Source organism: Trachemys scripta, chromosome 5 (genome assembly GCF_013100865.1).
Source record: "Trachemys scripta elegans isolate TJP31775 chromosome 5, CAS_Tse_1.0, whole genome shotgun sequence".
Taxonomy (NCBI): domain Eukaryota; kingdom Metazoa; phylum Chordata; order Testudines; family Emydidae; genus Trachemys; species Trachemys scripta.
In genome coordinates this window covers 15,608,892-15,623,853 of record NC_048302.1, presented here as the reverse complement: position 1 = coordinate 15,623,853, position 14,962 = coordinate 15,608,892, and the positions used below count along the sequence as shown (strand labels likewise).

The 14,962-nt window shown below is 42.0% G+C and overlaps 1 protein-coding gene across 3 annotated transcripts in view; it reads left to right on the top strand.

Annotated features, from left to right (window-relative positions):
* Positions 1-14,962, top strand: part of RASGEF1B (RasGEF domain family member 1B) — a 40,926-nt gene that overhangs the window by 15,553 nt on the left and 10,411 nt on the right. For all 3 annotated transcript variants that reach the window (XM_034771638.1, XM_034771636.1, XM_034771637.1), the window contains exons 2-9: positions 997-1,179; positions 1,892-2,014; positions 3,074-3,211; positions 10,338-10,550; positions 10,684-10,758; positions 12,008-12,103; positions 12,564-12,666; positions 13,833-13,912. In XM_034771638.1, the coding sequence (XP_034627529.1) occupies positions 1,003-1,179; positions 1,892-2,014; positions 3,074-3,211; positions 10,338-10,550; positions 10,684-10,758; positions 12,008-12,103; positions 12,564-12,666; positions 13,833-13,912 (1,005 nt within the window). In that variant the 5' untranslated portion in view covers positions 997-1,002. The remainder of the gene's footprint in view (positions 1-996; positions 1,180-1,891; positions 2,015-3,073; positions 3,212-10,337; positions 10,551-10,683; positions 10,759-12,007; positions 12,104-12,563; positions 12,667-13,832; positions 13,913-14,962) is intronic.

Here is a 14,962-nt window from a genome sequence, read left to right as displayed (position 1 = left end):
AAGAGTGATTGTGTGGAGGAGGTGGGAAATTCAGATTTAAAATAATCAGAAGCTTTATCTTCTAGCTTTTCTACATACAGTGCAACTGAGAAGGCTTTGGGTGGTCAGTACAATTCTCCTCCTCCCCCCACCTCCCTTCAACTTTGATGGCATAGTGCTGACTGATTAAGGTGGGGGAGAGGGGGGTGGTTGTGAGGTAAGGGGCTTTGGTTCTCTGTGGCTGAGATGCCACCTTTTCTGGTTTTCATTTAATATAGAAAGAAGCTCAAGTTGTCAAACTCAGATTTGGACTTTGGACACCCAAAAATTTTAAAATGTTCAGTACAGTTCCTTCGCTGCTCAGGGGCTAGTTTGTGCATCCCTTATTTTTGTTGACGAACACCTATTTCCACAGGTAGTTCTACTGGCTTCAGTGGCACTACTGGTGTAGTAATTTACTACTGAACAAGAATGAAAGTAATGTAGTGGAATGTTCCCCTAAATGTTGACGGTCTACATTTTTCCCCTTGGTCACATATTCAGGGGTCTTATTGGACAAAGTGAATGCTCATCCAAGTATGCTGCAGGCAGAATTTGGCTCGTCACAGATTTTTGCCCCTATATAGCAAATAGGTTTTATAGAAAGTTCTAATTCATAAAACATTCACCAACAACTCTCCTCCCCCACCCCTCCCGCACGCTGCTAACTATCCCCTGCCCAATAGATCCCGTTTCTAACATCTGCCTTCTCCCGATAAGGTGACAAAGAAATGACAAAAAACAAAAGCAAAATTTACCTCATAATCGTAACAGATAAAGCAAGGGCACCACTCGCAATTGGTTTTACCTCGGGGCAGTTCAGGTGTAGTAGGATTTGTGTGTGAGAGATGATTTAGCTTTTATCACTTTGTGTCAGGGTTTTATTTCCTTAGCCTGCTGTTGTGATACAGTCTTTTGAAATGGGTGTCAAAGGCCTGTTCTGACTCTATTGTGTGTCTCTTTTGTGCCTTCCTTCAGGAAAGTATGCCACAAACGCCTCCCTTTGCAGTTATGTTTGACAGCAGTGGTTACAACAGAAACCTGTATCAGTCAAAAGAGGACAACTATGGAGGACTCTATTACCATGACAACAATCTCCTGTCAGGGTCTCTGGAAGCCCTCATCCAGCACTTAGTACCCAATGTAGATTACTATCCTGATGTAAGTCTATACACCCTGCAAATTAAATCAGCTGTGCTTGACACACCTTTGAATGGGAGGAATCTGGAGGGAAAAGCAAAATGTAATTTTTGTTACTGGGAATGGCCCCGTAATGGGGGTGGGGTGAATGATGCCAACCACAATCTAAATGGCTCTGCTTTTGCAAGCCTTAGTTGAGTTCATAGTAACAAAGTTGGGCCACAAAATGTATTTTATTTTTTTTTGTTGTACATCCCTGTTTACTGTTTATGCCCCACAGTGGCATTGCATCTAGCTTGGATTTTGTTTCTTGAGCTATACTCCATCACTCTGCTAGAATGAGTTGTGTGACCTATTAGTTTAGGTCACAAAGGTTTACTGCAGAGCAAGGGAAGAGGAGCTGAAATTGTGCTCTGAGTAATTCCAGGTGCTGAACTTTTATATACTGTTGTCACAAATCAAGCGAGTCCTGCCCTGCCATGGGCCAGCCTTGTTTTTGTCTAGCGTAATTAGGCTCAAGTAGTGGCTATGTAATACTGTAGTGGCTATGGAGAGGTGACATTCGTTACAATTAAGCGCTTACCTCTGCAGTAGTATCAGCCATTCTCCCCACAAGCCATACACAAAGTTGTGCTCTGAATGCTAAAACATGAAAAATTGAGTTGAAAGTAATGTTGTAGTGAGGAGTATGAAATGCGTGTTGATTTTGCCTCTCTCTCTCTCTCGCCTACAGAGAACATACATATTCACCTTCCTGCTCAGTTCGCGGCTGTTCATGCACCCGTATGAGCTAATGGCCAAGGTTTGCCATTTGTGCACGGAGCATCAGAGACTAAGCGAGCCTGGGACTGACAAGGTTAGGTCTCTTGCTAAACCTAGGTCTCTTGCTAAACCTGTTAGGTCTCATTTTGTAAATCTGACTCAAAATGCTTTTTTCTACGCCAAGGTAGAACACTTCTGATCAGTGGGCTTGCTACAGGATTGGATATACTGAAAACCAATCATTAGCAAGTGTGATTTGCGGCTTGATTCTGCAAGGGGAGGTTTTGGCACTGAATTCAACAGAACCCTAATGAATGAAAACTGTCTCTGCTGAGACATTTGTTTCATTTCCCAAATCCCAGTGCACTATAAGTAACTTTTAGTTTTAACTTGTTTTAATAAAAGAAAGAGTAGGAAAAAGAAGTGCATATATTTAATAATATATATGAGATCGTACTTTAAAATGTATATGGTACTAAAGATGTGCTATATACATCTTGACATGCTAGGCTGCAATCTTGCAAAGACTTAGGCACATGTTTAACTTTAAGCACATGCGTGTGAACTCAGTGGGATTACTTGCATGCTTCAGGTTAAGCACCTGCCTGAGGCTTGCAGGATTACTTAGATAGTAAGCTCTTTGGGACAGGGACTGTCTTTTTTGGTCTGTACAGCAACTAGCACAATGGGGTCTTAGTCCATGACTAGGCTCTTAGGCTATCACAGTGTAAATAATTAACAATCATTAAATATATGTAAGTAGTCCCACTGAGTTCATACTCCTGCTTAATTAAGCATGTGCATAAGTCTTTGCAGAATTGAGGCCTTAGGCATTTCTGCAGATGTTATAACTAATTGTTAGATAATGTTTATAGTAGCTTTTGGAGACACTACCATATCTAGCATCTAGGATTTTTCTTATACTGATAGAATTTACTCTTTTTAAATTGGCCAGTTCACTGATGGACTGGTCCAAAACCCAATGAAGTTAATGTGCTTTGGCATATTTAATCCAATGCCAAGTTAAATTACATTTCAAGTTTTAACTGACTTCCATGTCCTTATATTCCACAATTGCAGTAATCCATAATGATTAGATTGTAATTCAATTGGTTTCAATATTTGTTTCATATAACTTTTTTTTTTTTTCTAGAGCCGGATACGAAAAATTGCACCCAAAATCCTTCAGCTATTGACTGAGTGGACAGAGACGTTTCCGTATGATTTTCGAGACGAAAGAATGATGAGAAACTTAAAGGAGTTGGCACAACGAATAGCCAATGGCGATGAGGTAGTTATCTTGAGCACAAGAGGGTTGGAAAGGAAGCACTAGTTTAATATCTTGGCTAGAGTAAAATATTGCTGGTTATTTATTAAGTATGTAGCAGCTCTGGGTAGGTAGCATTGTTTATGGAGCTAATTTTATGAATGTGAATGTAATGTTTTGTCCAGTGCCTAAGGTGCAGATGAACCCTTAAAAAAAACTAGGTTCTAACCAGCCCTTTGTGCTGGGAACTCCTGGCTGAGTCCCAGTATCCATATTGTGTTCTTGGGAGAATATTTATTTTTGGCTATGGAATGGAATAATTGTGTGAGCAGACGCTGCTTGTAAGTTTTAGTTCCATATTTTATTTTAAGGTTTTCTAGGAGGAAGTTGGGTGTGACCCTGAAAATCCTTCCTGATGTGAACTTTTACATTGAATTTATGTGAGGAGGCTTTTTGGGATCAGGCCTTTGATCTTTAAAATCCACAGGAGAGGCATAGCAATGTCAAGGAGGATCATTTCTAAAGGGACAATATTAACTAGGATAGGAAGAGTTGGCTTTGGCTTAAGGCACTGGCCTTCGACTCAAGTTCTGAGCTGCATTCCTGGCTCTGACCAACTTCCTTTGTGGCCTTGGGCAAGTTACTTAATCATTCTGTGTGCTGGTTCACAGCTGGAGATAATTCTTGTGAGGTGTTGAGATGCTAAACTGAGGAAGCCCATATAAGTACCCAGATAGAACCAGGCCCAAAAGCTTAGGTTTTATAAACCACTTTAAAAAAATTCCATTATGAATAAGGTTATGTTTTAGTCACGGGTATTTTTAGTAAGTCATGGACAGGTCACGGGCCGTAAACAAAAATTCATGGCCCGTGACCTGTCCATGACTTTTACTAAAAAATATACCTACCATGACTAAAACTTGAGTGGTGGGAAGGGCGGGGAGGGGGGAAAGAGTGTATGCTCTGGAGCGGGTGATGGTCTAGGGGTGCCATGGGTGTTGGGGAGGGGGTCAAGGTGACCCGGGATCCATGCTGGGGGAGGCACGGGGCGTGGCATGGACCCCCGCTGGTGCTGGGGGAGGGAGGGTTGGCGGGGCTCCCTACCCGGCTCTTCGTCCCTGAAGCTCCAAGGCATCCGAGGCAGGGGCCAGGGCAGGAGCTCCTCCGCTGCTCCCACCACAAGCGCCGGCTGCTGCAGCTCCCATTGGCCAGGAATCGCAGCCAATGGGAGCTGTGGGGGCGGGGCCTCTGAGCACTGGCAGCATGCGGTATGGAGACCTCGCCCCTCCACCACCTACATGCTGCAGAGGGGGCCCCCCCCCCCGGTAAGGGCCCCCCCAACCTCTGCCCCCTAGCCCTGAACCCCCTTCCACACACCCAAACTGCTGCTGCTGGCCCAGGGCAGGCCCTGGGCCAGCACCAGCCGCTGCAGAAGTCACGGAGGCCATGGAAAGTCACGCAATCCGTGACAGACTCGCAGCCTTAATTATGAATAAAAATGTTTTGGTGAACTCTAAAAAGTTGAATGAAAAGAAGAGTCCTTAAACAAACAAACCATGAAACCTTTCATAAATTCCTAGATGCTAAGGCTGGAAAGGAGGGACTGCCGTGATCATCTTCTCTGACTTCCTATATCTCACAGGGCTAACAAGAAATACCTGTAAAGCTGATAAATCTAAAAGAAGCAAGACACACACACACACAATAAAATCAGTGTGAAAAGTGAAGAGAGAGTCTATATTAAAATCTAATGTAGATCTTTACAAATCTGTGGTGGTGGTTGTAACTCTTGAAAGGGTGGTATTGGTGGTTTCGTTAATGAGTCTTAGGTTAATGTTGTCCCTTTAAGGATAGTGCATGCTTTCGGGGGTATGATGTACAGCAGGTGTCATCAGAGAACATACTCACATGACAGGATTGTCCAGGAAAGAGTACAACATGTACCAGTGTGGCATTTGGAAGAAAGATAAACAGAAAATACTGACTAAACGGCAGCATGTTCATTGGCATTCCCAGTGACTGGTGTTCATCCCGGTCTTTTATAACCTCCTGCATAATGTGCTGTTTACTCCCTCTTCTGCATAATTAATGAATTTTTCAGATGATAATAAATTGGAAGGAATTGTAATACTGCTAAAGACATACAATTACCTTGAGAGATTGAAAACAAGGGCAGAAGAGAACAAAATTTGGCTTAACTTTGAACTAAAAGGGAGGGATAGCTCAGTGGTTTGAGCATTGGCCTGCTAAACCCAGGGTTGTGAGTTTAATCCTTGAGGGGGCCACTTAGGGATCTGGGGCAAAATCAGTACTTGGTCCTGCTAGTGAAGGCAGGGGGGCTGGACTCGATGACCTCTCAGGGTCCCTTCCACTTCTAGGAGATACGTATAAGAGCAATAGAAAGATTTGGGGCCTAAAGGAATTGGTTTGAGAAAGACTGATGAAATAACCAAATATGTATAATTTTGGTTAGCATTTGGAGCACATAAAATAAAAGAGAGAGGAATTATTTGGGGTGGTGTAAGGAGTTGGTGCTAGTTGAAGAAAATGAGTGAAATTAAGACTGGGAAAGGTGGAATATTAGAGAGCGTTTCTGGCAATGAGATGTATTAGTCTGTGGACTCATCTCTCCAGGGAAGTGATAGAAGCTCCATCACTTAATACATTTACAACTAGACTGGACACAATGCTACAAAATGTGCTGTAGGGAGCAATCCTGTCCTGGCTGGGAGATGGACTGGATCATCTAATAGGTCTCTTTCATCTCTGCTTCTCGGAATAGCTTAGTGATTGCCTTTAAAAAGATGGGGAAAGCAAGAGTGACAGTGGAGTTTTGCATGCAGTAAATTATTAGTGAAATTGGCTAGTGGATTGCTTGGAAGGATGAATGCAGGCTACTCGGACCTTGCTTCTATCTAACTGCACTGCAGATTAGTTCAGTATCACATGGATTGTGTGTGCAAGCCAGGGTCTTGAATGATGGGAAATAATCAGTTTCCTGTTCTCACTCAGTTTAGCTCTTTGTTTCAAAGTCCCATGTATCACTGCTATTAAAACCTACCACGGAGAGCCTAATGCAGACTGTAGCGAGCTAGTAAATACAGCTATGGAGTGCTCCTGAAATGTGGTGATTTAATAGTAATGGAGACTAAAGTCCTCTCTCACCTCTGAGTTTCCTCTTTATAGAACTTCCCCACAAAGAAGGTAAGCTTCCCACAATGCCCCAAACTTTTCTGGAAGGAACCACCCCTACGAGCAAGAGAGTAGTTCATACTCAGTGGCTCTTTCAGTGCTTGACCTCCCTGCTGAGGTGATAGATGAAGACATAGGCAGCCACAGGGAAAAACTGGTGGGTGCTCTGCACCAACCGGTAGGTCCCTGTCCTCCTCCCCCCCCTCCCCGCCAAGCTCACCTCCGCCTCTGCTTCCTCCCTTGAGCCGGCCACCGCATCCTGCTTCTCCTCCTTCCCTCCCTCCCAGTGCTTGGGCCACAAAACAGCTGTTTCACGTGGCAAGCCCGGGAGGGGATGGGGGGAAGAGGGGGAGCGTGGCGTTCTGGGGGAAGGGGCGGGGCCATGGAGGGGATTTGGGGAGAGGTCCAATGGGGCAGGGAGGGGCAGAGTTAGGGCAGGGCTGGGGGCGTGAGCACCCACTGGCGCAGAAAAAAGTTGGCTCCTGTGGATGAAGATACTAATGAATGCTGATTGCAGCAGTGGATCTTGGGATGTGGATATTTATCCACTAGGGACTGAACCATAGGATCTAGAGATGGACTCGACTTAATAGGCTTAGGCCATATCCCTGCTGGTACAGGATTGTTCCCTGTTCTACATTTATTAGAGGTTTTCATCCAGTCTCGTTCAAAATGTGCAAACGAGTAAGGTTTGTTCCATTTCCTTTGCAAGATTATTCATCAGACTACGAGAGCTCCCGATCATTAGGTTTGTCGTGATATTGAGCCTCAATTTTGTCTTTCATAATTTCATTCTATTGTTCCTACATCTACCCCTCTCCTTCCTTGGATTTTACACTCATCAAGTATTTCTAGACTGTTAACGCTCCCATCATCATTGGAAAAACTGTGTCCTTTTAGCTCTTTTAATCTTTCCTCATGGGTCATTCCCTCCAGTTTCTAATAGATTTCTTCCTGGTCTCTGGCCAGTTTGCAGTTTCTTTATGATAGAATACTTCATGAGTCTCACGAGAGCCATGTGTGAACGGGGCTATTACCCCAAATGTGATGCCTCTACATTTGTAGCCCCGAGTTGCATTGACCTTTTTTTTCCTACCATATCTTGTATCTAGATTGACAACACAAACTCACTTTATGTACACCATCAAACATCCATCAGATAGTAATGACTTTCAGTCACTATCTGTGTAGACCAGCTATAAGCAGGTGACCTAAAGGTGGAAGTCTCCATATCCATCACAATCCCAAACCCTCAAAACTTTCTAAAAATAAATAAATAAATATCAACATTATTCCTTTGTTTCGAGGCTTGATTCCTCCCTTCATTGTTCCATAACAGATTCAGTAGTAGTGGTCCAAAATGTGATGGTGCCGTTATATTTAAAAGGGCCCTGCAGAAAAACTGAGACACAGAACAACATGAGTTATGAGAGTAATCTTATTTTTCACAACTTGTGTTGCTGCATAACTTATGAGCGGAGAGACAAGTCAGCAATGTGGTTGATGAATTGAAATAAAACTTGTATATTGCCCAAGGGGTGATATATATGTGGAAAGTTCAAATATGCTGAGTGGGTGAGAGTTGCAAAGCATTTGTCTTGTTATTGTGTAGCACAGAAAGTATGTGTATAGCTCTTTCTGTTTTACGTAAGTCTTCCATATGTGATCATGCTATTTATGTGTGTGGTGAGGGAACTTAGACATAATAAGGCCTTTTTTAAAATGCAGAATCAAAAGTCACACTACAAAAACTCATCAACTTATACGCAACTGGGTGAGAGGAAACTGAGCTGTGATTAGACTGACAAATGGACTGTTTTTTTCTTTTTTTAAAGTTATGTTTCTAGTTAAATCATGTATATTCCATGGTTTAAGGTAAGTACACCTCTACCCCGATATAACACTAATTCGGATGTAACATGGTAAAGCAGTGCTCCGGGGGGGGCGGGGCTGCGCACTCCGGCGGATCAAAGCAAGTTCGATATAATGTGGTTTCACCTATAACGTGGTAAGATGATTTTTGGCTCCTGAGGACAGCGTTATATCGGGGTAGAGCTGTCTATAGAGTATCATGCAGTTGTGAGAGAGAGCGAGCGACAGATCTCACATGCTAAATAGCCGTCCTAACTCAGCTAAGCACTTAAGCATGTGCAAAAGTCTCATTGATGTCAATGAGATTACTCTTGAACAAAAAACAAGGCACCTCTCTGAGGGCCTTACTCAACTGTGGCCTTGTAGGGGAGGGAGACAAGCATACAGTTGCATAAGAATTCTTATGAATGTTATTGTTTTAAAAACATTTAAGATTAGGGTGATCCAAATCAGCGGGATGAACTGCTTATGGACAGAAGATCAATCTATTGTAATGTGTTCAGCATATGTTTCATCTCAGGTCACAAGCAATGATGCTGTACCAGCCATATATAAAAATGTGTTGTGCCATCAGGTTCCGTATCTTGAATTCTAAAGTAGAAACCCATTATCTGCCTCTATTTCTGCGATAGTTGCTCTCAGCGTATGGATTTCTCAGGGCTGTCTTTTATAAAAATGTCCACTGTACATCATAAACATCTAAAAAGATGCTGAAACTGTGAGCATCTGCAACAAACTGGCTTGACAGACTGGGGGAAATGGTCCCCAGAGTGGAGGGAGAGGTAAAACCACAGACCTCCTTCTCTGCCATTTTAACCGGAATGGTGCCAGTTCCTATACTGAACCTCTTGTTGTGTTTCTTTGAATACTGCTCATTTATGTTCTGCTTTGATTGCTGAAACAATAATGCAGATTGAAAACAAGTTTCAAACAATTTTTATCTGTTCCTGAATTTGAGTGTAAGGAGGTGGGTATGGCAGTGAAAATTGCTCCCAAATATTCCTACTTGTGGCACAGATTTGGCTGTGAGCGGGGTTTTCAGGTACACACGGTCAACATTCAATCAGTGTCCCAGTTGTGTTGGTTCATGATGCCTTATTCTATTTGCCAAACACATCATGGGCTCCTCAAATATCTTTACTCTTTAATTTGCACAGCCTATCATCCTAACTGACTACATTTCTCTAATGAAGAGCGCATATGTTTGTGCTGGAAAATCGGGAGCATAAGATTGTTCCATAATGGATTAGATCCATTGTCGTGTGTTCTTCGCCCTGCCCCAAATGATATATCACACACACACCCAGGTCAAAAGTCATGCCACTCCCATGCCAAACCTGCCTTTGTCATGTTCATGCTCTTGAAGTCCCAAAAGAAAGCTGCAGGGATGGCAGTGTTTTGTAGAGTATCAGAGTAATTTAGCAGGCGTATCACCCCCTGCCTTTTAGCGGAGAGACGTTCGCTAAGCTGTGAATGAAGATATGACTGCCATTTTGTAATTATTGTTAGCTCAATTGTGGATTAATTTCCCCGACTGATGTTAGAGACCTGTGCAAAGCTCTGTATGTAGATTTGCAAACTGCTTCCACTGAGGCCAATGGCAAAGACTCCTCTTGACATTAATAGGAGCAGACCTAGACTTCATGGGATTAGTCTTGATTTACACCAGTGAAAATAGAATTAGGTCCATAGCAGCATAGAATGACTACACTTTAAACTCATGGATTAGGTTTTTTCCTTACTGCCTTAAACAGTGGGAGATGGTATTTTACCCAGATGGACAATGCTTCATTTTACACTGTAGGTGAAAGGTACTTTCCCTTTCTGTTGTGGCTTGGACTGGTGAGAACACCACTGAATCCCTAAAGCAATCAAACCTTAAATTAAGCGCTCCCAAGGACTACATGTTAAATGCTTGCTCTTAATGTACTGATTTGGCAATGGTTGCTGTAAGAATACACTTGGTTCTGAGAGTTTCTAAGTTGATAATGAATATCCATCAGAATGAAGCTATCTTAGTGCCATCAGGAATTTAATAGCCTTTCATATTCTGGGACTATCCTTTGCTTGTCTTGTGTCATGGCAGATGTATCGGAAGAACGTACAGCAAATTATCCAGAGCCTGATCCGAAAACTTGCCTCTCTTAGCCAGTATGAAGAAGTACTTGCAAAAATCAATGCAACATCCACAGATCGACTGACAGTCCTGAAGACCAAACCTCAGTCCATACAGAGGGACATAATCACTGTCTGCAATGACCCTTACATGTTAGCCCAGCAGCTGACTCACATAGAGCTGGTAAGTTGTTGCCAGGTCATTCATATATGTATTTTCCAACCACAATTTTATTCTTCCTACTTTTTGCTTCTGTTTGAAATACAAATTGGCAGAGGAAATGATTGCTTGCTTTCATTTTTTTTTTTAAATGTAGGAGAGGCTCAATTACATTGGACCAGAAGAATTCGTCCAGGCGTTTGTACAAAAGGATCCCCTAGACAATGACCAGGTGAATGGAGGGGAACGAGAGCAGTTGTGGAACTGGAATGGTATCCTATACTGACCCATAAGCACTATACAGGATAGTTAGAATACTCTTAACTCTAGATCGATATCAGCATGAATATGCTTGATAGCTGAACTTTTAAAAAATATCCGCTTTCGGGTTTTACTTTGTGTGAATCATTGTCCATTTAGGGAGCAAATCCAGCTCCTGTTCTGTCTTTGCTCAGGCAAACAAACTCCCATTCACTTAAATTGATTTCAGTGATTTTTACACCAGCTGAGGATCTAGCCCTGGGAATGGTTTCTCGTGACCATCCGTTCCGTGGTCTATAGCCAAGATGAGATGCATTTCAACCTTGACGCTTGCCCCATCCATTATTCCCCTCCTGTCCTTTTAGGAAATTGAGCTATTTGAAACAAACCAAGGAAGGTCAAATTGCAGTTCTTTTTGCAGCTACAGTACAAGATGTATTGAAGAGAATTCTGAGTTATAGAATGAAGGGCAAGGACAAAGTGCTTTTAACTAACTGTGCTGGAGCTGTTACCTCTTTCGCTCATGTTCCGGAGATGCTTATGATCCGCATGTTGACTGTGCCATGTAATTTGTACTGTAATTACCTGTTCTCCTCAAATGTGGCAAACAGAATATAATAGCTTTTATCCAGCTGGGATTCTGAAATGCCTTTCTATAGATAATGAAAATCTCTCCACCCACTGCTACTCAGACCCTCTGGGATGAATTGTGGGAACTGTTCCAATGCACTACCTAATAGCACAGCACAGAACAGGAAAGGAAGAATAAGACTCCAGCTGAAATTACTGGGAGAATTTTAAGAAGGCAGAATGTAATCTGCTGGTTGGGCTTAGACGCTGGAATTGACATGCCAAATGAGTGGTCAGGACTCAATTTTATCTCATTCAAAATCCAGCACCACAGTGTCCCTTTGCATTATGATTCAGCATTGCTTTAGTCCTGATTCAGCAAAGTGCTTCAATGGGACATAAGCAAGTGCTTGACGTTGAGCACCTACCTGCACATGTGCTTTTCTGAATCAAGGCCTCAGAGAAATGTCACCTGCTGAGTCACCAACACCACTTTTCTGCATCTCCTTGAGTTTTCTTTGGCGATTGACCCTACTTTTACCTTATGACTGGGTGAAAGTTTAAGGTGGCCAGGTTACAGATTAGGAATCTCACTCTCTCAAGGAAGAATGCAGAATAAGTTAACGAGGTTGTGTTTTCCCTTTCTTCAGAGCTGTTACGCTGATCGAAAGAAGACCCGTAACCTGGAAGCCTATGTAGAATGGTTTAACAGACTCAGCTACTTAGTTGCTACAGAAATCTGCATGGTGAGCAAGTCCCTTTCCTTCGCACACAACAATTTTCTGTTTTTGAAACTATGAAGCATCATTAGCTTCATTACTCTCCCTTTGGCTTTCTCCCACTCTCCTACACCCCCACCATCATATGTTCTCCTTTATGCCTAGAAGAGCCTCTGTCCCATCTTGTTTATCAACCACCTTCTCTCTTCTTTAGATACCTCCCTTCCACAAATCCTTCATAAGGCTCCTTCTCCAATAATTCCCCAGGCCCTCACTGTCCTGAAGTTCCTTAACTCCTTTGGTTTGTCTTTCTCCTCTCAGAAGTGTTTTGGAGTAAGAAATGCCACTTGCTCTATTTGTAGAACACAGTGTGAAGTTGCAGCACCTACAGAAGAGATAAGTTTAACAATAGTGTCATCCCTTTTTGGAGTCCAACGGAGGTCTCCCTTTCCTGCTAAAGAATAACACTATTATTTGTGTCTTGCAGCCTGTGAAGAAGAAGCACAGAGCAAGAATGATAGAATATTTCATTGACGTGGCCAGGGAGTGTTTTAACATTGGCAACTTTAACTCCTTAATGGCGATTATTTGTGAGTATAAAGGCTGGGGATTTATGGGAGAGTTTTTCCTTGTCTTTAATCTAAAGCTTAAACAAAAATCATCATTTGGATGCTTAAATATGGGAGCCTATTCTCTAGTTACAGTACCCAGCAGGGTGGGAAGGGAAGGAAATGATGGAGAGTAGATAAATATCTTTGTTATATTATACATTTATAAAAGATTGGAAAAAAGTGTTCTAGTTCAAGCTTCGTTACCTTCAATTACACTGTTAAAAAGAGAGGACGAGAGAGATGACTTAGTGTTTAAAAGACTAATTGGATGATATATGCTTCAAAAAGCTCAGTACCCTCCAACCCCATTCCCTGGAGCATACTGGCTTCTCGGCAATGGTCCTAATCCTCCTGATCAATGGTATTACTTATAGGTGTAAAATTATTTTTATGCTCAAGTGTTTGGAGTAGTGGGGTTGAACCTATCCCCATTTTGAAGTAACTCAAAATTCCTGTTGACTTCAGGAGGAGTTGTCGTCTCAGGCTCTACTGACCATTGTATATAATAGTCAAAGATACCCTATATATTGAAAGAGTATAAAGGTGACCCTTCACTTAGCCTCATTGCATCTGCATAGGGGAGGTGAGATGTAGCATGGGCAGCCCCTACTTCTAGATTTCCAGTGAGAGGTCTATCTGTTCTGTGCGACGTAGCTGATGTTGCTTGGCTTGATGACTGCATTGCATGCAATAGAAGCCCACAGACTTGTATTCAGAAAATTTACTGACCACACTTTAAGGAGAATAATGAGGTTGTCCTCAATTTTTACACTGTAACTTTTCAGCTCTCATCACCCACTTTTTTAGTAAACTCTCATCCCAAAGTATCATAATGGGATACCTTTTATTAATCTCCTTCCCTTATTGGACATGGTCTGGGGTTAAAATACATGGAACCCATCCCCAGCCAGGCAGGGAAAAATAAAGATCTATCAATAACATGTAGAATTGATGGGTACTGCTGTTTCTATTATACTGTAAATATATTGGTAGTAAAAATACCTAGAAATGGCTATATCTCCTATGAAAAGCCTTCTTTTGTTAATAGCACTTTCATTGTAGAATTACTTTGAATCTTAGTTACTTTGTTTTTCTTACACTAGTTTTGTTCTATTAAATTTTTAAATTGTCTTTCTCTTATAAAGCTGGTATGAACATGAGTCCGGTCTCCCGGCTAAAGAAGACCTGGGCAAAAGTCAAGACGGCCAAATTTGACATTCTTGAGGTATGTTTAACTTATACGCGGTCACACTGCTGTCAACAGTAGGTTTGTCTTGTGAGTCTTACTGGGTCTTGTCCTATTGGATATTGAATGAAATTTTATGTGTGCATGTCCCTATGCAAATTCATGCACTCTGTTGGAGTCCTTCAACTGACTTCTGGCCTCTGTTAATTCCTGCTAGGTCCCTTTTGGGTTTAGAAGAGCCAGCCACTCAATATACCTTGCAGTTTTATTGCAAAACCTACTTGCCAACTGGAACTAGTTGAAATGTTTTCAATTGGGACTTGAAATTGTGGGTAATTCTTCTCACCTTAGAGGTATGCAATAGGGTTGTGGTTGGAGAGTAAATAAATCAAGAAAAATTCTGCTTTCAAATCTGAATGGTAGAATTTAACCCTTACGGGTGTGTGTACACTAGAGTTGGGAGGTTTTTGTATCTCAAGTTCATTGACTGCTAACGAACTCAAGGTAGCTAACACATTTGTAGAGGGTAACGTGAGCATTCTAGTTACAAATTTGTGTGTTACCCTAGGGATTCAGATTTGCTGTTACTAATGTGTTAACTATCTTGAATTAATTGGCAATCCAGTTGAGATTTTTTCAAACAATTTGTATGGTAGAAAATGTGACTCTCAGTACATGTGTGCAACTCCTATTAATCTCACAGCAAGTTACACACACTGGAAGAGTCGAATATTGGTCTCATGATTTGAGACCCATTGTATGGCTTTGAGAGCAGAATTTTAGCCTTGGAATTTGAGTTGATAGTACAGGTGTTTTTTGGGAGGAAGTGTGACAAGTCTGACTGATGCACAGTATTGCTTCTATGAAAGCCTGATTTGTACTTGCTCACTGGGCACTCTTTAAAAGTGAGTTTCCATGTGTAAGGATCTCACAGAGCAGTAGATTTGTTTTAGCTGTACTTTAAAGATGGCATTTGTGATGCAATTCAATAGGCTCCTTGGGTTCTAAACTTAGCCTCTCTAGTGAAAAGCATTATACATGTATTGGCACTAAATTTCCGAAGGTCATTATTTACATTTCTTCCCACTT